The sequence below is a fragment of the Asterias amurensis genome, chromosome 19 (genome assembly GCF_032118995.1).
Source record: "Asterias amurensis chromosome 19, ASM3211899v1".
Classification (NCBI taxonomy): Eukaryota; Metazoa; Echinodermata; class Asteroidea; order Forcipulatida; family Asteriidae; genus Asterias; species Asterias amurensis.
In genome coordinates this window covers 13,911,112-13,935,227 of record NC_092666.1, presented here as the reverse complement: position 1 = coordinate 13,935,227, position 24,116 = coordinate 13,911,112, and the positions used below count along the sequence as shown (strand labels likewise).

General features: G+C 39.0%; 2 protein-coding genes across 7 annotated transcripts in view; one reads left to right on the top strand and one right to left on the bottom strand.

Moving 5' to 3' along the window:
- Positions 1 to 4,645: 4,645 nt before the first annotated feature.
- Positions 4,646 to 14,815, bottom strand: LOC139951261 (intraflagellar transport protein 46 homolog). 2 transcript variants are annotated; one of them, XM_071950055.1, is made up of 10 exons: positions 14,706 to 14,815; positions 14,237 to 14,284; positions 13,505 to 13,613; positions 12,462 to 12,568; positions 11,738 to 11,758; positions 9,682 to 9,842; positions 8,878 to 9,046; positions 7,823 to 8,070; positions 6,720 to 6,933; positions 4,646 to 6,029 (listed from the first exon to the last, which is right to left on the bottom strand). In XM_071950055.1, the coding sequence occupies exons 2-10, from the start codon at positions 14,267 to 14,269 to the stop codon at positions 5,916 to 5,918; spliced, it is 1,176 nt and encodes a 391-aa protein (XP_071806156.1). In that variant the 5' UTR covers positions 14,270 to 14,284; positions 14,706 to 14,815; the 3' UTR covers positions 4,646 to 5,915. The 2 variants fall into 2 exon arrangements, with proteins under 2 accessions (XP_071806156.1, XP_071806157.1); XM_071950056.1 differs by lacking the exon at positions 11,738 to 11,758 and having other exon boundaries at positions 14,706 to 14,813.
- The window catches only part of LOC139951260 (protein Aster-B-like), a 45,694-nt gene continuing 36,139 nt past the window's right edge, over positions 14,562 to 24,116 (top strand). For 4 of the 5 annotated variants that reach the window (XM_071950053.1, XM_071950052.1, XM_071950051.1 and 1 more), the window contains exon 1: positions 14,562 to 15,174. In XM_071950053.1, the coding sequence (XP_071806154.1) occupies positions 14,678 to 15,174 (497 nt within the window). In that variant the 5' untranslated portion in view covers positions 14,562 to 14,677. Of the gene's footprint in view, positions 15,175 to 17,822; positions 17,940 to 24,116 lie in introns of those variants that run through there. The other variant, XM_071950054.1, reaches the window with a different exon arrangement.

Genomic DNA, 24,116 nt, shown 5'->3' with positions numbered 1-24,116 from the left:
TTCTGTCAAATTTTTGTTTCCTTCCATATCCTCTGACGTGCAATAAAAAATATTTTAGCTGCAGAAGTTATTAAATCCAATGTCTTGTTTTTAATGTGTGTATGTCTTGTGTAATGTAATTAATCAGATATTCTTGTAAACAACTTATAGAACGGGTTTGCCTCGCTGTGTCTGTTTCGATTGGTTTGGATGTATAATGCGCCACCACCTTGTTAACCATTATGTGGTGCTATGTAAAAGGAGTAGTTCGCACCGGTGTTCCTGGTTTGATTGGCTGCATATTGCACCACAGCACCTTGTAAACCATTACATGATGCTATGTAAAAGGAGTAGTTCGCATTGGTATTCCTGGTTTGATTGGCTACATATTGCGCCACAGCACCTTTGGAAACATTACATGGTGCTATGTAAAAGGAGTAGTTCGCATTGGTATTCCTGGTTTGATTGGCTGAATACTTGTAAACCATTACAATGTGAAAGGTAGTTCGCACCGGGTTCATGGTTTGATTGGCACGGCACCTTGTAGACCATAAAACATGGTGCTATGTAAAAGGAGTAGTTCGCACCGGTGTTCCTGGTTTGATTGGCTGCATACTTGTAAACCATTACAATGTGAAAGGTAGTTCGCACCGGGTTCATGGTTTGATTGGCACGGCACCTTGTAGACCATAAAACATGGTGCTATGTAAAAGGAGTAGTTCGCACCGCTGTTCCTGGTTTGATTGGCTGCATACTTGTAAACCATTACAATGTGAAAGGTAGTTCGCACCGGGTTCATGGTTTGATTGGCACGGCACCTTGTAGACCATAAAACATGGTGCTATGTAAAAGGAGTAGTTCGCACCGGTGTTCCTGGTTTGATTGGCTGCATACTTGTAAACCATTACAATGTGAAAGGTAGTTCGCACCGGGTTCATGGTTTGATTGGCACGGCACCTTGTAGACCATAAAACATGGTGCTATGTAAAAGGAGTAGTTCGCACCGGTGATCCTGGTTTGATTGGCTGCATATTTGCGCCACAGCACCTTGGGAAACCATAAAACATGGTGCTATGTAAAAGGAGTAGTTCGCACCGCTGTTCCTGGTTTGATTGGCTGCATACTTGTAAACCATTACAATGTGAAAGGTAGTTCGCACCGGGTTCATGGTTTGATTGGCACGGCACCTTGTAGACCATAAAACATGGTGCTATGTAAAAGGAGTAGTTCGCACCGGTGTTCCTGGTTTGATTGGCTGCATACTTGTAAACCATTACAATGTGAAAGGTAGTTCGCACCGGGTTCATGGTTTGATTGGCACGGCACCTTGTAGACCATAAAACATGGTGCTATGTAAAAGGAGTAGTTCGCACCGGTGTTCCTGGTTTGATTGGCTGCATACTTGTAAACCATTACAATGTGAAAGGTAGTTCGCACCGGGTTCATGGTTTGATTGGCACGGCACCTTGTAGACCATAAAACATGGTGCTATGTAAAAGGAGTAGTTCGCACCGGTGATCCTGGTTTGATTGGCTGCATATTTGCGCCACAGCACCTTGGGAAACCATAAAACATGGTGCTATGTAAAAGGAGTAGTTCGCCCCGGTGTTCCTGGTTTGATTGGCTGCATATTGCACCACAGCACCTTGTAAACCATTACATGGTGCGTAAAAGGAGTAGTTCGCATTGGTGTTCCTGGTTTGATTGGCTGCATATTGCACCACAGCACCTTGTAAACCATTACGCAGTGCTCTGTAAAGGTATGGCGTGTCAAACGTTGCATTATTCGATAATGTACAATATATGTGCGATGTTTCTCATATATATGCGATAATTGTCACATATGTGCGATATTCATTTGATGTATGCAATAAATGTAATATATATGCAATAAATGTAATATATATGCAATAAATATAATATATATGCAATAAATTGTAATATATGTGCGATAAATTGTAATATATGTGCGATAAATTGTAATATATGTGCGATAAATTGTAATATATGTGCGATAAATTGTAATATATGTGCGATAAATTGTAATATATGTGCGATAAATTGTAATATATGTGCGATAAATTGTAATATATGTGCGATAAATTGTAATATGTGTGCGATAAATTGTAATATATGTGCGATAAATTGTAATATATGTGCGATAAATTGTAATATATGTGCAATAATTTGCAATATATGTGCGATAATTTGCAATAGAGATGCGATAAGTTTTAATATATGTTTGATAATTTTGTAGTATATTATATGCGATCATTTGTATGCGATGTTTTGTGACGGTATACATATGCGATAATTTAATATACATGTTCGATGTTCATTCTTATATATGTGCGAAAACGGAATTGTGGGTTATAGTATGGCTTCCTGTCCACTTGATCCCCGTATCCGTAATGTTTTAGATCGGGCCAGACTATACTCTGGACGGTATAGTATGGTTCCTATGGTTCAATGAGATTGGCGTAGGGTTTATAGTGATGGTCAGGGTACGAGACTCGAGCAGCGTATTTCCGAAACAGCCAGCCAGCCGCGTATTCGGATAATAGAACACATACAGTACAGGGAGGTGACAAAATGTTGCATTTTGCTCAAATCTGAAGGTGAAGATCTGTTTTACTCGAACGAATTCTGCAATATTAGCATAATTTAGAATTTTTAATTGATAATATGTCAATTTCATAGCTTCACATGATTAAAAAATAATTTTTAAAAAGTGAAAAACATTAACAAAACGTCAAAAAATGACCCGCAAACGAAAAGGCAAACATTTTTATTTTGTATTTTTTGCATTTTTTAATATGTCAAAAAAACATCACTGTGAAATACAAAACCATAACTTGAAAAGAATTTATACCCTTCGTTAAAACAAAACATTTAATTTGTAATCCAGAACTTTCAAGACTAATATAGTGGGCGTATCAAATTTTGGAGCTGGGTAAATTTGGTTCACTATCTAGTGGTTAATTAACCACAGTTATTCTGACGCCATTGTCAATGTACATTCCGCCCAATTACATAGACGGTGCACTTAAACACAATTTGAAAAGAATTTGAACCCTTCGTTAAGACAAAAAGTTGCTTTCTTGTTCCAGAACCTTGAAGGAAGATAGACTGGACGTATCAAATTTTGAGCTGGCTAATAACTTATCGCATCTCTATTGCAAATTATTGCACATATATTGCAAATTATTGCACATATATTACAATTTATCGCACATATATTACAATTTATCGCACATATATTACAATTTATCGCACACATATTACAATTTATCGCACATATATTACATTTATTGCATATATATTACATTTATTGCATACATCAAATGAATATCGCACATATGTGACAATTATCGCATATATATGAGAAACATCGCACATATATTGTACATTATCGAATAATGCAACGTTTGACACGCCATATAAAGGAATGGGTCTTATACTTCTAGACATAGCTCTGCATATCTTTCCTAATGTGTGATGTAGACTTGTGGACAAGTCGTCAATGGTCCCACGCGATGAGATAGTCAAGTTGTGGCGGTGCTCTCGCGAGATCACTGCTCTCGCGCGAACTGCTGATGCCCGACAAGTCGGCAACCAGCAGTTCGCGATCTCCCCATAGCAGCACCGCCGCAACTCGACTATCTCACCGCGTGGGACCATTAACGACTTGTCCACAAGTCTAGTGTAATGTAGACTTGTGGACAAGATTTTCGTGTTTAAACAACTTATTTATGGAGAAAACTATTCTTTTCCTGTGAGCCCGTAAATCAATATGTGGCAGAGTTCACATTATTTAACACCATGATTACCTCTTGTACACACATTCTCAAATACGCATCCCTTAAGATACATCATTTGTTCTTTCCATACTTGTACTTATAACATTTACCCCTTGACTTAGAACACAAAATTCCTTGTGGGAACACCCTGGTCTTTAGAATGTCCCTATAAATGGGTTCCTTTTATTTTCCCCTTTTTTTATCCTGGTCTCCAACAGGTACCGAATATGAAAGCAAAATGTACCCCCCCCCCCCTCCCCCCCCCCCCCAAGAACTGCTGACAATCCAAGCATACAATAAAGACACAATTTGTGGAAACCACGCCCCATATTGAGTATCAAGTGATTTGAGTTCAAATCTTAAAATTTAAGCCTGTACAATTTGAGAATTGAAGATTCTACCACAAACATGATCTACTTAAAGGCACTGTACACGTTTTGTAATTTTGTCAAAAACCAGTGTTCTCACTTGGTCTATCCCATTATAAGCATAAAATAACAAACCTGTGAAAACTTGGGCTCAATTGGCCATCGAAATTGCAAGAAAATGATGAAAAAAAAAAACACCCTTGTTGGACGAATTTGTGTGCTCTGAGATAGGAATAAAAGACTTCAAGCTAGAAGTCTTTTACTATTTAAGTGAGAAATTACCCCTTTCTAAAAAAAACTACGTTACTTCAGAGGGAGTCGTTTCCCACAATGTTTTATACTTTCAACAGCTCTCCAATGCTCGTTACCAAGTCAGTTTTTAAGTTGATATTTGTTTGAGTAATTACCAAACGTGTACCTTCCCTTTAACAGTGGTGTTAAAAACCCGCAATCTACGACTTCAGTTACATATAAAGAAACGACAATGCATACTCTAGGTTACATATTCACACAGAAAATAATTTATTTCTTTTAAGTGTACCAAAAGTTGGGATACAGTCACATAAACAGGACACAAATAACTAGTTTAAGTAAAACAGTAGATGACTTGTACAGCAAGCTTCATTTATCCTTCAATGTGCTTGACAGAGCTGCCCTGTGGCTGAGCGGATAAGAACACCAGACTCAAGCCCTGGTGTTTCTGATCAGCAGGGTGTTGGTTCGAATCCCAGTCTTGACACTTGTGTCCTTAAACAAGATAAACGAATATTGGGATGTAAAGCCGTGTAGGTCTCAATGCATGTAAATGACCAACAACCTCTTTTAGTGGTTTGATTCAACAGTTAAGAATTTAGGGAACTTTAGCCAACTGAAACCAAGTTCTGGAGAAAAGCAAGGCTACTTACAACCACCTCATTCTTAAGTACCTCCGCCAAATTTAAAATACAGGTAGCTCCTTCAGCACAAAAGTTGAAAAAGCACAGAGTTGAATACCAGTCAAATTCCTATGTCATAATTAAGTACCCTAACTAAGTGACCGGTTCCTGCAAAATTATACTCAGGAGAAATTTTACTCTGCTGGGAAAAAGACCAACTGTATTTTTCACAGACAGTTTCGAGACTGCACCATAGATGTACATTAATTGAAAAAATATACACTGCTAGAAGAAAAAGTTTCCTGCAAAATTTTGCTTAGCAGAAATTTAGTAGGCGATATCAGTCCTGCTAAGGAAAAGCCAACCAGATTTATCTAGATCTTGGTCCACTAACAAAGATAGTTCTGAGACCAAAATTATGTGCAGTTGGCTCCCATTATATAGAACACCCTTAAAAAGAGGTTTTGCTTATAAAGAGTACACTCTAAAGTCCAGAATCTCATTCCTGCTTTGTGTTTCTTTGTTTTGTTGTCCTCATATAACAACATTCCTGTTTTATAAATAGTTCTGTTCTGGTAGAAAGAGGTTCTGCTCATAAAGAGTGTATTCTGAAGTCCCAAAACTCATTTCTGCTTTATGTTTCTATGTTTTGCTGTCCTTTTATAACAACGTTCCCGTTAGAAAGAGGGACATTGGCTGGTCCCAGATTCTGCTTATAAAGAGTGTATTCTGAAGTCCCAAAACTCATTTCTGCTTTGTGTTTCTTTGTTTTACTGTTCTGTTATAAAAACATTCCTGTTAGGGAAATTGGCAGCCCCAGCGATCTTGTTATAACGAGAGTCCACTGTACAAACTTGTGAGAGAAAAAAAAGGGAAAAAAAAGATTGACTGATTCAGAAGACGAGTCGGTCAGTGTCTTCTCCTCCTCCTCCGTAGTCATCCTCATCCCCGTTGTGCTCCTTCAACTTGTTGTCCAGTTTGTTGTCTTCCGCTAAACTCTTGAAATGCTGTAAGCAAAGACAAAGCAGGAAAATGAGAGAGTTAGCAATAAGCCAAGCGGGTTGGATTTGAATAATGCCTGGTACAAGGACATGCTTAATCACAAGTTACCATCACCCGAAAATCAACACTACAGGTTTTTTTTCAACACACACTTTCGGCTCGGGGCCTTTTTCGCACAGCCACGACCCTGCCGGTTTAAAAAAACCTTGCAGGGTTGTGGCTGTGCAATAAGTGGGCCACGACCCTGCCGGTTTTAAACGGTCGTTTAAGAACTCTTCACCACTCAACTATTCCCTTATATCAACAATCCAGATTAAAATTATTTTATAACTTGTTTGCATCTTTCAAGAAAACTTTAAAGCTCATTAAGGTTTTGGGAAAAGCCGGGAGTTGTGAAAATTCCTGAGAAATCTAGTTCTATTGTGTTAACCTTCAAAAACAAAAATGAGTCCCCCTGCCTACCTTAAAGGAATGTTATTGGTCCAATGACCAAGGCACAAATGTAAAGCACATTGAAACGCTATTGTGAAATGCGCTACATAAGAACAAGTCATGAGTATTATTATTATTATTACTACCTGTGGATTCTTCAACTCTGAATAAAGAGTAACAAGAAAATCCAAAAGTCGGTAAAATTTCTGAAAAATCAAATCCTTTTTATTTGCCTTAAAAACAAAAATGAAATCCCTCCTCACCTGTGAGTTCTTGAATTCCGAGTAGAGAGTGAAAAGAACATGCAGTGCTTGGATTCGGCTCTGGTAAATCGGGATGTCTAGGGTAGCGCAGACCATGTCTACGTACTGGTCAAGATCACAATTCATGTCAGCCGTAGGGAGACCAACACGCTTCAGTAACTCCTCAAACTCTGGCGGCCATTCTTGCATCAGCGATTCAATGTCCGGCATGGTTCTGAGGAGAGAGTAATAGGATGAATGTCAAATAACTGGGCCAAAAATTTATCAGCTAAATATTGACATACAAGGAATTTTTTTTACACTTTTCCATCACCCCTTGCAAAGACGTCGGCTGTGGCAATTGGCTGCCCATGCTCAGATAAGTCTGACGCACAGATAAGTCTGACATTTGATTTTGGGTGAACAAAGAACAACATTTACTAGAGAGGGATTTGAACCAAAGAGTTTTGGGAACTGTTTAATTGTGGCCAAGGGGATAAGAGCATCAAACTCAAGCTGTGGTGTTTCTGTGTTCAGCAGAGTGTGGGTTCGAGTCCCGGTCCTGACATTTGAGCAAGACACTTTACACAACTATTATTGCTTCTCTACACCCAGGGGTAAATATGGGTACATGTGAGGGCAGAGATTTTTCTTGTGATTTATTTAGCTTAGTATCACATGTTGAACAGGCTACGTATATACTACCCAGGGTTTGTCGGTTGTGTAAGGCGCTGTATGAAATAACAGATTATTATTACTTTTATGAATAATTTTCTTGTTGTAGTGGACGGTCGGCGGTGGTTTGCTAGGTCGCAGAGCTGTGTGAATGTGGTATTAAGGACACCGGTTTCACGACTAGTACGTATTTACTTGTTGTAGTGGACAATCGCCAGTGGTTTGGACCGATGAAGATTTGGGTGACCGGCATGGTCTTTGGTAGGTCATAGAGCCGTGTGAATGGGGTATTAAGGACACAGGTGTCACGACTCAGACTTACTTGTTGTAGTGGACAGTTGGCGGTGGTTTGGACCGATGAAGATTTGGGTGACCGGCATGGTCTTTGGTAGGTCATAGAGCCGTGTGAATGGGGTATTAAGGACACAGGTGTCACGACTCGGACTTACTTGTTGTAGTGGACAGTTGGCGGTGGTTTGGACCGATGAAGCTGACTGATGCTCTCCACCCAGTTACTAACCAGCTTAAGGTTTTTACTGGCTTCCTCAATACTCCGTACTTGCATGGCCTTCGTGGTGGTCTGCTTAGAGATGGCACGTAGGGTCAGGTCGAGGACTGTTGGGTCGGACTGCTTGGCGCATGGCTCGTCTAAGACGGTGAGGCCGAGGGTGTCCGATTGGTTGTCTGGACGTGGTATCTGGTGTCGGACAATGATAAAAAAGTATGACAATATAATCTCAACTGCGTGTTTTAATATTACTTTCCTTCCCAAGTGTCTGATTTGGTGATTGGACAATGACGACTGAATGTCTGGAGACAGACAGCGAGAACAAATTATAACAATACTACTCAAGTGCTTTTGTTGATAGCATTCTCCTTTTAAATCACCATCAGAACTTGAATTTGCTGCTGTATACTGCTTGGCCATGACACAACACAAATAGACTAGGTGGATATCTCTAGTAGAGTGACAATGCGGAATTTCCCCTGTGTGCTTTCTATAATCTCATTTCTTCGATTTTTCTTGTTAACAACATTTAGTGTGGGGTTAGGGTTTCTGATTTGGATGTTTTGGAAAAACAGTTTTCCCAAAATTAATGTAAATTCTGTCCCTAGACAATATGCTCAATAGGACGGTTTTTATGACCAATTTCATTGACACTAGGGGTGCCTTTTGGCGACTGTAATCAATAATTGTTTCTGACATCATAACCAAAACGGTAACAACTCGGTGATCGTTCAGTCTGAACAGCAGAACCAACGACCAACAACCGAAACAGTTTTTGGTTGGGGTCGCCAAAACGCACTCTAATTGACTGAGAAAACCCCAATAGGCAGATGCCAGTCCAATGCATGCTACTCCTCAGCTTTTGCCGGTTAATCTCACAATGTAAAAACAAAAATCACCACAAGTACAGTTCCGACCTAAACACAACCCTACAACGTCTATCTTGCAAGGGCAGACAAAACAAACAGCCTGCCCCACAGACAGATTTTGACGTACCTTGATGAATGCGTCAATGTCTCCGACAGCAGGAATATAATCAGGAATGAACGGTTTCAGCTTATGTTCCAGATCAATGGTTTGCGGTGTGTAGCGTGTGATGTATTGAAACAACTCCTTGATCTCCGAACTCACTGGAAGATTTTCATACTCAGCAGGATCATATGCTCTGAAAACAATTGTAATAATCAGTACCTCAGAAAAGTTTTTCAGTCGGGGATGTGTGAGGCTGTTTAATAAAAACCCTGAACTATGAGCGCAAAGCGTGAAAGCTTGTGAGCACAAAGCTTTTGAGCACAAAAGCTTGCGGATACAAAGCCTGCTTACATGCATTTATCTTTGGGTAATCATAACTTGGTTGTAAACCTGTACATTTGTAAACGAGGGTATTTTCTATGTTAACCAGAAACACCAGGGTTAACCCTTACTCTTCCATAATCTGCATTCTGGGTTCTTTTGCATGTTTTGGGTGCACTACCGATCCTAACAATGGCTTATGAAGAACAAAGCAACAATTGCAATGCATCTTTCTAAAGGGTACAAGTGCCCTGCCTGAGACTTGAAACCAAGCTCTGCTGACCAGAAACAACCAATTCGAATCCCATCTCAGACCGCAGTCTTGCATGTGAAATGATTTTATTTTTATTCCTTACATGATTGCATAGCTTTTTCCCCTTGAACCGTTGCTTTATGAACCCTTCCTCCCACATCTAAAGCTGAATATTTCTTCTTGTGTCCTATTCTTACTTTTATTGGCGCTAATTTTGCTGTTGGACGTCTTCAGAATCAAATAATAAAACTTACCCCTCTAGCGCCATATTTTGCCCCTCTTCCTCCTCATCATCTTCTCCTGATGAGTCACTTCCATCATCGTCTTCATCCTCATCATCATCATCGTCATCATCATCAGATAAGACGTCCTGACGAGGGTTTGCTGCCCTCTGTTGGTACGCTTGAGAAATGGGCTAAATAGGAAGCCAAACGAGAGAAGGAATGATATTCAAATACAAAACTGAAAACCCAAATCAAAAGTGTCACCTCACAGCAATCGAAAACCCTCACCAACATAAAAAACTTGAAGTTGTGACCAAAGTCTGGCAGAGCTCTGCACATTGATCAAGCAGAGTTGTTTGGCCATTGCTGTGCTACATTTGATATCTTTACAATTTTGAATCCTGAGAAATAGGAGTTTAAACTGGAGTGAATTTGTAGGAGAAGAGGAAGAACTGGGCCAGAGTTGCCAAGGAAAGGGCTACATGGAGGAAACTGACAGAGGGTTACAACCTGCAGTGGATGGACGATGCCTACATAAGATGAGATATTCAGCCAACCATAATATTGAAAAAAGTGAATCTTAATGAAGGAAAGTCAGGGTGAACATGGAATGGAGAGTGCCAAATTCAAAGTGTAAAGTCAGTTGTTAGTGACCAAAGGTGAACAAATGTCGTCTAGTGACAAACTGTCACTCCCTTGCACAGTGCTCCCCCACAACAGTTTCCCATGTCGCACAAAACCCCAGGTGTTACATGTAGATCCTAAAGGCCCGGTCACACAGGCCCTGATATATTGAGAACGAAAATGAGAACGATAAAAATGCACGCCCTTGATTGGTTGAATGAGCGTGTGCGTATTCTGCTGGAGCAACTCAACCAACAGAATGCAACTTCTCTTTGCGTCGTTATTGTTTTGATTGTGACTCGGACTGAAAGGTACTGGTGGTTAATGCAAATTGGGTATACCTGGGCGGGGTTTATCATTTGAGATATCTGAAACGACTCCTCCTCCTCCAACTTCCCAGCATGCAATGGGAAAAATGAGAGGGGGGGGGGATAAGGTCAAAGTTCGTTATGGAGATTGTTTTGTAGATGCTGAAGAAAGTGCTACCAAGAAAAGTCTAGAAGAGATTTTACTGGCTTTTAACAATCTATACATGTAAGATCAAAACTAAAAAATTTAAGCAGACAAGAAATCACTAAAAATGAATGAAAATGAGAATGAATTAAAATGTAATATAAATGGATGCCCCCCTCTACATAAGAAATCCTTTGCAGCAATAAAAGTAAAATTTTCAAAAAGTTCAAAAATAAGTTTCACAGCCTTTTCAAACAAAAACCTGTGCAGTGACATCCAAAAATCTGATTTCTCTTCAATTTTATTGTGTCTGGAATTTCATCTTTGAGAGGACAAGGCTATTTCAACTTCTTGGAAAATATTTAAGTCTATGGAAAACTTTTGAAGGGCACGCACCAAAGCCAAGACAAGTGGCAGCAGAACCAAAGGCCTCTGCAGCCGGTTTCACAAAACTCTAAAATTAAACCTCAGGCCTGATTCTTCAGGCAGGCAATGAAGGCGATTGCCTCCGTGCCCCCTGGTCATTGCCTTGGTGCACTTGAAATGTTCACAGTAGAAATTCACAATCTTCTCATAGAGTGCCCTTTACCAAGAAAAAAATGCCTTGATGCCCTTGCCCTTTCAAAAACGAAGCACACAGGCCTGAACCCTAACTCGAGTTAGGACGAGCAACCCGTCCTAACTTAGGTTCCTACGTACAATGTATTTTGATACGGAACTGACCCCATTTTAAGTCCTAGACCTAAGATTAATCCTAAGTTAGGAAGAGTTTGGTGAAATCGACGGCTGTGGCCTTTGAGTATTTCCACATGACGGCCTGTTCAGCGGCGGTTGTCTGTGGGCCTACATGTACCTTGCATATTGTTTGCTTTCTGTTAAAATTGAGACAGATCACAAGAAATTTAGGACGAAAATCAGACAATAAAACTATCAGAGACCATCTACAATGTCTATTGACAAAAGATCAAAAGCTGAAAGCGTTGGAAGTAATTTTTTCGGCGAAATTTACCTGTAAGGGTCCGCTCACGTCCTACAAAAGTGAAGACAAATGAAAAAAAAACAAAAATGATGTGCATGGGAGTTGAGTAGGTTTGAAAACATGATAGTCATTACATGAGTTGGGGTCTTCGAGATGCTAGGTGGCAGCAGAATTTACGAGGAGAAACCCCCCCCCCCAACAGTATGACTACAACAGTGTGCATATTCGCTTCCACATTCTTTTTTTACCCCAATCTATTACCAAAGCCTCCGAGGTGAGTGGTTGGGGTGAAGATTTACAAAACTAGGGTGCATGGGTTTTGGGTTAGAAAGGTAGGGGCAGGAGGTGTGTTGTTTAAAACTGAGTGAAGAGGGTACGTGCTTGTTATATCATGATAATAGATAGTGAAAATTATAGAGATTAATGTGTCCATGCTCTAACAATTGAGCTATCTTGCCTTATATAGGCGGTCTCCCTACTTGGTCAATATCTTTGGTCGGAGTTGACAGCCAATAAAGGGCTGAACAGCTCAGTTGGTAGAGCACCGCCAAGCTAATCCAGAGGTCATAGGTTTAAATCCTGCTGTAATAGATTTGTCTTTGTTCAACCCCCAAAGTCACTCAAGTTTACCCACTCAGTTTTTCTTGCGTTTTTTTTTTTTATTTCAAAAGGGCTTGGTGCCCAAAAGGGCTCGATGCCTAAAAGGGCTCGGTGCCCAGAAGGGCTCTTTGACATTCAACGCAAAAGGAGGTACCTTTGTCTCCATCGGACCTTGCTCGAAATCATCATCGCTGTTGTCCTCCATCGAACCTGGTGGGGAAATCCCTCTCTTGCCACTGGTGTGCGGACTGCTCCCACGACCTGTATAAAAGATAACGTGGTATGATTACCTTCTGAACCCTTGTAAGGTGCAGCTACATAATTGGGTCTCAGAATTCATCACTTCAATAACCTAGCTTTCTGAAAGGTTGTGTATACTCGGCGGCGCCTTGAGTACCTTGTTTGGTAGACATGCGCTATAAGACTTTGTTAATATAATTATATTTATTATTGAGTCAAAGCTGAATTGCAAGTCTATTTCTAAGATTTCATTTGAAGCTTGTCATATTGGCTGGTAAATATTTTGGAGGATCAGAATTTGTTTTGTGAGCTTTGCGTTTGTCATCAAGTTGATACGCAGAAAATGAAATGATTGATAAACTTTGTTTGTAATGCAGGCAAAGTATTTGGTAATTGAAAAAAGTAGGAAAATTATATCGAGTGCAAGGGCTTCCCAGTGTACACATACATTTAGTATCTAGGTTGTAAAAGTCTTTTCCGACCTTATAAATATTTTTTTATTTATTATTATTTTTTTTTCAAGGGAATTTTTTTTTAACAACAAACTCAAATAGAAAGAAACTTATGCCTGGTTGTGCAATTTTTAGCAGGGTACCAGCTTTAGGCAATGTACAATCCAAGACACTTCAGCTGGTTACAATTTCTTCCCGCTAATTTCTTCTTTACGCTCACATTATGCGCTTTATGAAATTGAATCAAGATTGTCGGGGTTAGTATCATGTCATACACAGTGACAGACAGGGTGGCAAACAGGGTGGCAGACAGGGTGGCAGACAGGGTGGCAGACAGGGTGGCAGACAGGGTGGCAGACAGGGTGGCAGACAGGGTGGCAGACAGGGTGACAGACAGGGTGGCAAACAGGGTGGCAAACAGGGTGACAGACAGGGTGGCAAACAGGGTGGCAAACAGGGTGGCAGGACAGGGTGGCAGACAGGGTGGCAGACAGGGTGGTATTACCTGGGAGAGTACCAGGTTGTCTGGGGCTCGGCGTATACTGAGATGCGACTTCCTCAGCGTCCGGTATCTCTAATGATTCATCATAAGGTTGGTTTGTCACAAGTGTTGTCTGAAGAAAATATAACAAAGCCACCACTTTTTCATTCGATATTAAATAATTAGTATAATTTACCTCAATGAGATAGCCCTGTTTGTAAAAATTAGTGAAAAATTGGTGGCGCCATACGGAAAGTTATCCCAGCAACAACAGGACTCTAGTTTTCAAATTTTTATAAAAAGTATGAACAACGAAATAAATGTCAAACTTTTTAATTTTACTTTTTTGTTTTGTTTTTCCTGTCAAAAATAAACATATATTTTAGCCAATCAGATAACCATGAAAGAAGTAAGGTTTTATTTACATTTTCATACATCAGTGTGTTTCTTTTATTTAAGTTATATAAAAGTGGGGATACTTTCATTGTGTTATTAAAACTGTAAATAATGCGCACTCGAAACTGCTGCCAGTGTCAGTCGTCAGTTTTGGACACAGATGAAAGTTGTGTACAAAATCCTAGCAACAACAATCATCCGCATTCCCGATGTTAGCCCATACAAAAAGTAATTTTTATACTAAAGTTTTACCCTAAACAACCGAATATGCATATCTAAAAGCATCTCAGAACTCATAATACTCCTAATACGAGATTATTTTTCACCAAATCTGAATAAAAAGTGAAAAAAATTACTTACACCTCGTCTTTCTTCGTCGGAATCATCCGCCATCAGAGGAATGTTTTACTGAAAATAAAAATAATTTATAACAGTCAGCTATCCTGCTTAACGCAAACATTGACTACCTGCAAATACAACGTAATAGTTTTGAAAGAAGTACAATAACCAGATTGTCATACAAGATATCGCGATACTTCGACAAAAGTGTGGGATTCTGCGGGATTTAAAACAATTTCACTGGTACTTTGGTGCGAGATAATCACAGGTAACCGATGCTGTAACGTGTGGAGTTAGTATGTCAGGATATTATTTGCACTAAATAATGCATAATGTGTTTATTTGGATGACGAAGTGGTCGTGGTCGGCCGTGTCTGATTGCGGTCAGTAAATAGGTGTATACGATGATCCTTGGACTCTGACATAATTGTCCTCTCCCAAAGGACAAACACTTTCTGAAAGATGGCACAAAAACAGCACAGATCATTACTTAATGCAGGCACATTTCTCGATTTCGCCCAGAAACTTAGCAACAACAGCAAAGATCGCCGAGCGAGCAGCGGTAGTCCGGCCGGGTCACAAACTTCCACAAGCCCCCACGAACTTCCAAGTCCGACAGCTTCTGACCCTGGCCCTTCCGCTCAACTTGCTGTCAACTCTGACAATGTAACTTCACTGGCTTCTGGAGATGCATTGGAGCATGGAGAAGAGGCAGCTTTGGTGCTGACAAGCGGTGAAATCTCCCGTCTTTCGAGCTCCCCGGCTTCGGCTGGTCAATTGCGGTCACCGGAAACTGGTCCTATCGCCGTGCAAGGTCAGCGGGAGAAACCGGACTCTTTGGCCGGGTCATTGCCGTCCCAGAGTGGGTCTGAACGGTCTTTGACTAGTGTGGGGAACAAAAGTTCTGGAAGCCCACCTGTTGTTGTCGTAGTTGGGGAAAAGGAGGACGAGGAAGATAGGTAAATATTATAATTTGTTTTAAAACTTAGTTTTGCTTTATTAAGTTTATTTGTTTTTTTTAAAGTTAACAATCAAGAAATACCTAGAAATCTAGCCAACCTTGTTGAGCTGTTAATGGCTCCGCTTTTAACATTGGTCTCATCACTGCAGTGGTCTCATCACTGCAGTGATGAGACCACTGTTAAAAGCGGAGCCATTAACTAAACAAGGTGGGCTACTCTGCCCCCAAATTGGGTGAATGATAATGTCATTTTTACTTCCAATTCCAGGTACATTTGGTTTCATATTAGGCCTATATTTTTATTATTAAGTCTTGAGTGTTGACTTATAAATTCATTGTTGTACAAATTTTTTCATTGTATTCTATTTTTCTCTTTTGGTCATTTGTTGTTGTATGTTTTGTTTTTTGTTCTACGCTTCAGAATAGGGTCTTGTACAATATGGCACTTATTAATGCATAAATATTGCATATTATATAAATATTATATTATTATTTTTATTACATTATTAACATTTGTAGAGTCTAAGACTAAGAGTACACTTGAGCTCTTTCTAAGTGTATTTAAGTTGACAAATATCACACATATAGCCGTGTATAAACAGTTCAATAAAGTCACAAGATCATGTGGAGGAAAAAGGGTTTTGAATGTTTGTGGCTGAAGCCCAACCCCCTAGTACTGATACCTGAGTCTTGTTCATATCTGTTGCGGTCTCAACGGTCATGTTTGATCAATCAAGTCTTTCTATTTGCATTTTTATGTCATGTATTTATAATTATTGTGTTTGACAACTATTTTTGGTTGTTGTAATCTATTGTTCTCATTTCTTATCTGTCATTGTCAAGTAAGGGAGTGTTTTTACCTTTAAAATAGATTAAATTTACAGAATATTACCCCACACCCACACTTATCTGTTCTCATCAGATATTTTTAGGCTTGCGGTCGTAGCAAAACAGTCATGATCACTGGACCAAAGCTTTGGTAAGCAGCTGGCAGCAGAGTGGTCCAGTTTGTTCTTCGGTCATGACACTTGTGCCCTTTGAGAGCAAGGCCTAAACCATAATTGTTTCATAAAAAGTTAGAACTAAGTGCACTCTGCTCAACCAGCCAGGCTCCTATTAGTATCCTTGTCGTCTACATGTTATTCTAGAAACTATAAGGTTCCCTTGGGAGCGAAAGCCTTATTTTGTTGGTTGACGTTCTCAGGGCTGTATGCTTCATTTTTTAAAGGGCAAGGGCACCAAAGCATTATCTTCTTTCTTGGTAAAGGGCACCCTATGATGAAATTGCAAACTTGTACTGGAGCAATTAAAGGGCACCAAGGCAATGACCAGGGAACACGGAGGCAATCGCCTTCGTTGCCTCCGTGAAGTATCAGGCCTGCATTTTATAAGTAATTTACGTCACTCATGATGACGTCATCACGAAAAAAAATAGCGCAGCATTTGTGCGCAAATGCAATGGTATTTGTTTGTTCTTCTTTTCATTTTTTTTGGGGGGGGGGGGGGGGGATATTGATCTTTTTTTCAGGCAAGTGGTTTTAGGATTTTTCTCAAAATCTCTTTTCAGTTGTTTATATTTTCACTTGCAATAGTGTGCCTTTTCCTGTGCTAACGGTTAGCAGCGATCTTAAATATGAAATGAAAACTTTGCAGTAAGTGCAAAATCGGCTGTTAAAGATACTGGACACCTTTTGTCATTGTCAAAGACCAGTCTTCTCACTTGGTGTATCTCAACTAGTGCACAAAATAACAAACCTGTGAAAAGTTGAACTCAATTGTTCATCGAGGTTGTCAGATAATAATTATTTAAGGAAGAAAAAACACTCTTGTCGCACGAAGTTGTGTGCTTTCAAATGCTTGATTTCTGGACCCCAAAATCTAATTCTGAGGTTTCAAGTCAATTTCCAATATTTTAGTAAAAAATTAATTTTTTCTCGGAAACTACATTACTTTAGAGGAAACTTGTGTTTCTCACAATGTTTTATACTATCAACAGCTCTCCATTGCTTGTTACCAAGTAAGTTTTATGCTAACAATTATTTTGAGGTTTCCAGAGCCTTTAAAACAGTTCTTTGGAAATTGGCCCTAGAGCGTGAGTCTAATGCACTTGATTGCACAGCTGTAATAATAATCATTTAACAATAACAGCATTTGGCTGGCGCACTTTCTCTAGAGTGTACGTATCATTCAAAGTTCCAGCCGTCGTTTTCACAAAGAGTTAGGACTACAGTACATGTACATGTGTAGTCCTAATTTAGGACTACATACGTACAGTATGAAGTTACTCGTCCGATCCAAGGCAAAGTGTTCCTTTAAAAGTTTGTAATAAAGGGAAACAACGTTATCGAACAGTGAATTTGAGGCTGATCCAAGTGAAGTGCCTAGTCTGTCATGCATGATTGCCATGCAGGCTAGCCGCTGAAAACTGGGTACTTATTTTGGATAGCCTGTACAATGCCTACAGTACATGTACTTTCACTCACAATAGTCTGAAACCGAGACCGCTAGTCTGGCCAATGCCTCTACGGGTAGACAATAGTGTTGAACCAAGGCCACACACCATATAAAAAGGAAAGTCTCCTAGATAAAAAGCTTATTAAAAAGTTGTTGGGCCTGTGTTCACATCGATCATTTAACAGCCCAGTATGCACAGTGTAAATGCTGTTTAGTTACTGACTGGCATAGTGGGGTTTGGGGCATTCAACGTGTTCCTCTGCTTTGAACAGTCATCTTCCTTAGTCAACTCTTCTGCATACCATCAAGGTACCGGTATTGTTGTATAATTTTACTTCTTTTTAAGTTCTTGGGCCAACTTCATAGAGCTGCTTTAAAGCAACAAAATTGCTATAACTGACAAAAATTTCATGCCATACATTATAAGTGTGCATTGCTTGTGACTTGTATTTAGCTGTTGTTTACTTAGCATAACAATTGAGTGGAGTCTTGGCCTGTAATCTGATTTTACTTAGCAATGATTTTTTTGCTTTTAAAGCAAAATTTTGTGCTTAAAGACAGTGGACACTATTGGTAATTGTCAAAGACCAGTCTTCTCACTTTGTGTATCTCAACATATATGCATAAAATAACAAACCTGTGAAAATTTGAGCTCAATCGGTCGTCAAAGTTGCGAGATAACAATGAAAGAAAAAACACCCTTGTCGGACGAAGTTGTGTGCTTTCAGATGCTTGATTTCGAGACCTCAAATTCTAAATCTGAGGTGTTGAAATCAAATTCGTGGAGAATTACTTTCTCAAAAACTACATTACTTCAGAGGGAGTCATTTCTCACAATGTGTTATACTACCAATCTCTCCTCATTAATCGTTACCAAGAGAGATTTTATGCTAATCATTATTTTGAGTAATTACCAATAGTGTCCACTGCCTTTAAGCAGCTCTATGAAATTGGGCCCTGATCTACGCTTGTTTGATAGTGGTTCATGGAACATGCCCTCAACTTTGTCAATGATCAGCCTGTTGATACAGGTGATCAGCTGGTGTTTTATTTTTTACCTTGCCTTACATTGTGTGCCCGAGACAACAGTTCCAATTGCCTCCATGCCCCTGTTCATTGCCTTGGTGCCCATTAAACTTGAAGTTCTGATTATCCAATGGAAGCTAGGCGATTGCCTCTCCCTGGTCCATGTCAAGTGATAAGCGATTTTAGCGTTTTTGGTTTTTTTTTTCGTCTATTGTAAAGCTGTTGTTTTGTTGCGTTTTGTAGGCTGTTCCTTGACAAGGAACCCCGCTTTTTGGAAGTGCCTACACATTCATACAAAATTGACTGTACTTTTTTATGATGATACTAATTCCGTGTATTTGGAAATAAACGTTGCTTCAAATTTGTTGGAATTGCAAAGATATGGTGGACTTTGCAAGCTACATTACATTGTGACTCATTTAGGTTTGAGTACATTTGTCTGTACACACCCAAACTGAATTGAACTCCTAAATAAAAATAGTGTCCATATCTGAAAAAGGCTGATTGCATTGTAATGCCCTTTGAAATTTAACAAAGTCCAGTCCACATTTGTAATAAATGTAGTTACCGGTTACGACTTTACATACAGTAGGTGCCCTTTACACTACTTTACACTGTGCAAAAATGTGCAACAAAGAAAAAATTATAGTTTTGTTTGCTCTATTTTTGTTTTAAAAAAATTAACAAAATGCTTAGTTCAATGACAATAAGACAATAGAGGCGGGATGACGCTGTGTGTAATGGACCAATCTATATATGATTAGAAGAAAAACAATGGCTTGATTTTTTTTCTTCTTCCATTTTTTAGAAAATTTGTTTTCAAAGTGATTTTACCTCATTAAAGGCACTGGACACTATTGGTACATGTGTTGTTTCTCAAAATAATTGGTAGCAAGTGGTATGCTGACTTAGTATGGGCAGCCAAAAGGGCCAAAACTAGTAAATATCTTAAAGGAACACGTTGCCTTGGATCGGACGAGTTGGTCTATGAAAAGCATTTGAAACCATTTGTTATGAAATGCATATGGTTAGAAAGATGTTTTAAAAATAGAATATATTGATCCACACAAGTATCACTCAAAATTGCACGGTTTTCATTTTACGGCGCGAACTAACGCGGTCGGCCATTTATGGGAGTCAAAGTTTTGACTCTCATTGGCCGACCGTGTTTGTCGACGAGGTAAAACGAAAATCACGCAATTTCGAGGCATATTTGTGTAGATCATTGTATTCTACTTTTACAACATCTTTCTAACCATATCGATTTTATAACAAACGGTTCCAGAACGCTTGTCAAAGACCAACTCGACCGATCCAAGGCAACGTGTTCCTTTAAGCAAAAGACAAACTGCAACAACTAACTCTATTTTCGGGAAACTAACTATATTTTGGGGAAACAATCTATATTTTCGAGAAACTAACTCTATTTTTTGAAAACTAACTATAATTTCGGGAAACTAACTCTATTCTCTAGAAACTAACTCTATTTTCGGGAAACTAACTCTATTTTCGAGAAACTAACTCTATCTCGGGAACAACTCTGTTTTCGGGAAACTAACTCTATTTTCGGGAAACTAACTCTATTTTGCAAATTTTGGAGATGTCCCAAAATATCTTTGCAAAGAGTTTTGAAAAAATATTTGCGATGGCCCTTCAGGGCCACCCTACTTTTTTCCGGGAAACTACATGTAACTCTATTTTCGGGAAACTAACTCTATTTCGAGAAACTAACTCTATTTTTGAGAAACTAAAGACTGAGTAAAACTCAACGTTGGTGGCGTATGTACAGTTGTGATTGTTACTCGGCCGCATGTCCCGTACCTCCCTTGCGTACATAGTACATGTAGTATACATATTGTTGCAATTCTATTCAATGGCACTTCAGAGGGAAGTATTGCAGTAGTCAACAGCTAGATATATAAATCATAATTACATTAGGCAGTGATAGGCCCCAATCATTCAAGTAGTCCTATTGTCATACACAGTTAGTGGCGCCAGTGTCACCAACCATGCTTTTCAAAAAAAAAAAAATTTGGATTTAAATTTTTTGGTTTTGCCTTTCTGCCTAGTTATTATTGTCCTCATAATGTCATAATGTATAGTGTGCTGGTAGTGGTACAACAATGTAGCGCATCGGATGCATATGAGAACACAGTTAACTGGATGAGCGCCCATACATATATCACTGGGCACTTGCGCCATTTTATTTAGATTTCGGTTGACGTGGTATTAGGCTGTATCTTCCATTACTTTTGGGGAGACAACTACATGTTTTTTTGAATAGAAACGAGCTGGAATACATGTAAGTCATGAACGTACTGAGAATTTCAAGGTCTTCTTTATCATTATTTGGTCACATATTTTTTATGGGGAGTTGCGCTTTTTTGTTTTCTTTTTTGTTGTTGTACATTTGATGTCGAGCAGTCCCATTCAATGACGCTCAACAGTGTAGACTTGACAACACTGTAAAATCAATTTAGCTAGAGGGTCTACGTACATGTAGGTCTGTGAATATGGGAATATGTTTGTAGTTTTGTCAGGTAGATAGGGGAGTTGACGAAAAGAAAAGGACCTGAAGAACCTGTTGATAAATTTGTCTACTACAAATGTTTTTTTTTTTTTTAGGAGAGACCTCGAGGAAATTTGTCCAGATCCTCTCTTTGTTGTAAATTAGTTTGGGTGATACTGTTTGACACAATACATGTACCATCAACCCTTTGACCAGTTGACCATTCAATGCAATCCATTATAGTTTGGAATGATAAGATGCGCTATGTCAGTCAGCAATTATGTGGTTAATGCATCTACAAAGTACACAGTCAACCCTCCTACTATCTGTCCATTCATAATATATCATCTAGGGTGTGGTTGTACAAAGTAAACAGCGCCAGCCTACAGTGTGACATCATGCAGTGAATACACAGTCAAACCTTTGTTTGTGCATGCAATTAAAGCAATTGGACACTTTCAGTAAACAGTATTGTCCAAAGGCCCACACTTGTGTGTCACAGTTCTTATATAAATTAACAAACCTGTGAACATTTAGGCTCAATCGATCATCGGAGTCGGGAGAAAATAATGGGAAAACCTACCCTTGTTTCTGCACATTTCGCCATGTCATGACATGTGTTTAAAATAAATCTGTAATTCTCGATATTGAGTATCGATAACTGCTTTAATGTTTTCTCAAAAAGTAAAGCTTTTCATGGAATAATATTTCAAGAGAAGTCTTTCACCATTACCTTCCGTAAACCCTGTAAGTTATTTGTAAACCTGTGTTCCGAAAGTGTATAATGGCTTTAAACTATGATTATGAAATTCAATATTTGCAATCATTATTTGTAACACAATTTACCTGTAGAAGTTTCAGCTTCATTGGTCTAAAAAAATTTGAGAAAAGAAGTGAAAATCATAGAGCAATGTTTTCAGGAGAGTCGCGTTATCTGTTACCGTGGTAAATTTATTTTCGTCTCAATGAGACAAAAATTATTTTTGTCAAATTGCTTTGCTCACTTCCCAAAAGCCACATCACCCCAGGAAGTAATATTTTATGGGAAGCTTTTTACCATCATTTAATATCTACAGTATAAGCCGTATAAATTTAATGTACATCTGTGGAAGTTTGTATTTTGTTGTACAAAAAATACCCAAACCATTTGGCTGTTGATTTTACCAATGGTGTTGTGTAAGAGTGCAATAGTTCTGTTTTTGTGATTTTCAAGAGTTGTTGCAGGTAAGCATCCTGTGACCTTGACAGTTCTATGTGTATTTCCCGTAAAGTTTTACTTTGCTGCTCATTGTCATGGTTTGATAACGAGGACAGGGGGTTCGTCATTTCCATCCTGAAAATTCATAAAGTTAAGTGAACAAACACTGGTGTAAACTTAAATGCACATGTGTGGATACTTCACAATGGGAATAACTGTTTTTTGTCTGGGGGTCCATTTCACAAAGAACTTAGGATAGGAGAGCATAAAAACTTAAGGCTAGTCCTAAGTTGTCCTAACTCAAGATAATACTACTGTAAAATGTAAGGAAACACCATATTGAGACTAACTGGTCTTTGTTTGACAATTACCAAAGGTGCCCAGGGGTTGATGTCACAAAGAACTAATGACCAGTCCTAACTTAGGACTAGTCCTAACTTACATAATTGTAGGACTAGTCCTTTAAAACTTAAGGCTAATCCTAAGTTAGGACTTGTAACGCTTTTTACGCATCCTAATGTAACTCAAGATAAGGCTACTCTCAACTTTTTGTTAAATTCACCCCAGTGCCTTTACAGCCTGGTTCATACATACTTCATGCGAATGCGAAGTGAATTTGACGTCACACCTCTCCTTTCGCAGCGATATTCGCAAGTAAGTTGAGCACAGTTCAACTGCTGCGAATTAATTGTTGCGAACTTTCGAACTTGTGACGTCAACATTGGCTTCACTTTTGCAGGAAGTACGAACCTGGCTTTAGTCAGTAAACACATTTAATTGATTTCACATTCAATTGAGGCTCAGATTCTCCTGGGTTGGGGGTCTCATCTTTTCTTTTGAGCTAAATTGTACCTGTGTCCTGCGTATTCTAGAATAGCAAACGACGATGCTGCGTAAACATGGATCATGTTGTGCTTGTATTACTACATATAGCCTACTGAACAGTAGTAGCAAGGTGAAAGCCAAGTACATTTCTTTGATGTGTACCTCAGAGAATTAATAACCTAACCAGCATGGCTCCTTCCCTAAAATAACACTATGTGAAAACAGAATTTCAATGTACATGTACATACAATGTAGCTGAGTGCAAACTACCTACCAATTAAAATGACTTGTGTAACATGCAAGAAATGATAAAGGCCTGCCGTTTCAACCCAGGTGGTAGATTTCTTCTCAAAGGCTAAACAGAGAAAGGCTCAGTGTCAAACATCAGGCCATAAATTTGTTTTCGTAATATTGAAACTTTTTCTACTCGGAAGCTGAAAGTTATGATTATTAAATGGATAACAAAATCCATCTTTGTGCAATGTACAACAGTGTACTTTCATTGTTTCTTCTATTTTCCCTAAAAAAAAAAACAATTAATTACTGAAACAGATTTTTTTAGGACAACATCATTATCGGGCACAAATTAAAAATAAAACCTGAGTGATGTGTGATTGTGAAATTCTGGCTGGTACCATCTTTTTGTCAGGAAATTGATTATGTTTCTCCTGGTAGCCACACAATCAAAATTTTATTGACAGGTCAGCTCTTTGTATTTTAGTGAGTCATTTTTTCCCATCCCTCTCCTAGTCTCCCCTCCCCCAACAGTACATAGTCTCATCATTGTCACATGAGGAACACATTTAAACACTCGTGATGGGTCATCAATGTTGTGCAAACAAGCTTTTATTTGTTTGTCAAACAAATAAGTGTTAATTGTTTGCATGTGTGTAGGATTAGTCTGTTAGTTGTAAAACATCAATACATT

Excerpts from the sequence above, each read along its gene's own strand:
- LOC139951261 (XM_071950055.1), bottom strand. The coding sequence starts at position 14,269 with ATGGCGGATGATTCCGACGAAGAAAGACGAGGT. Across the intron at positions 8,071-8,877 it reads ACATTGACGCATTCATCAAG|ATACCACGTCCAGACAACCA; the intron begins GTACGTCAAAAT and ends GTCCGACACCAG. Across the intron at positions 6,934-7,822 it reads CCAACTGTCCACTACAACAA|AACCATGCCGGACATTGAAT; the intron begins GTAAGTCCGAGT and ends CTCTCTCCTCAG.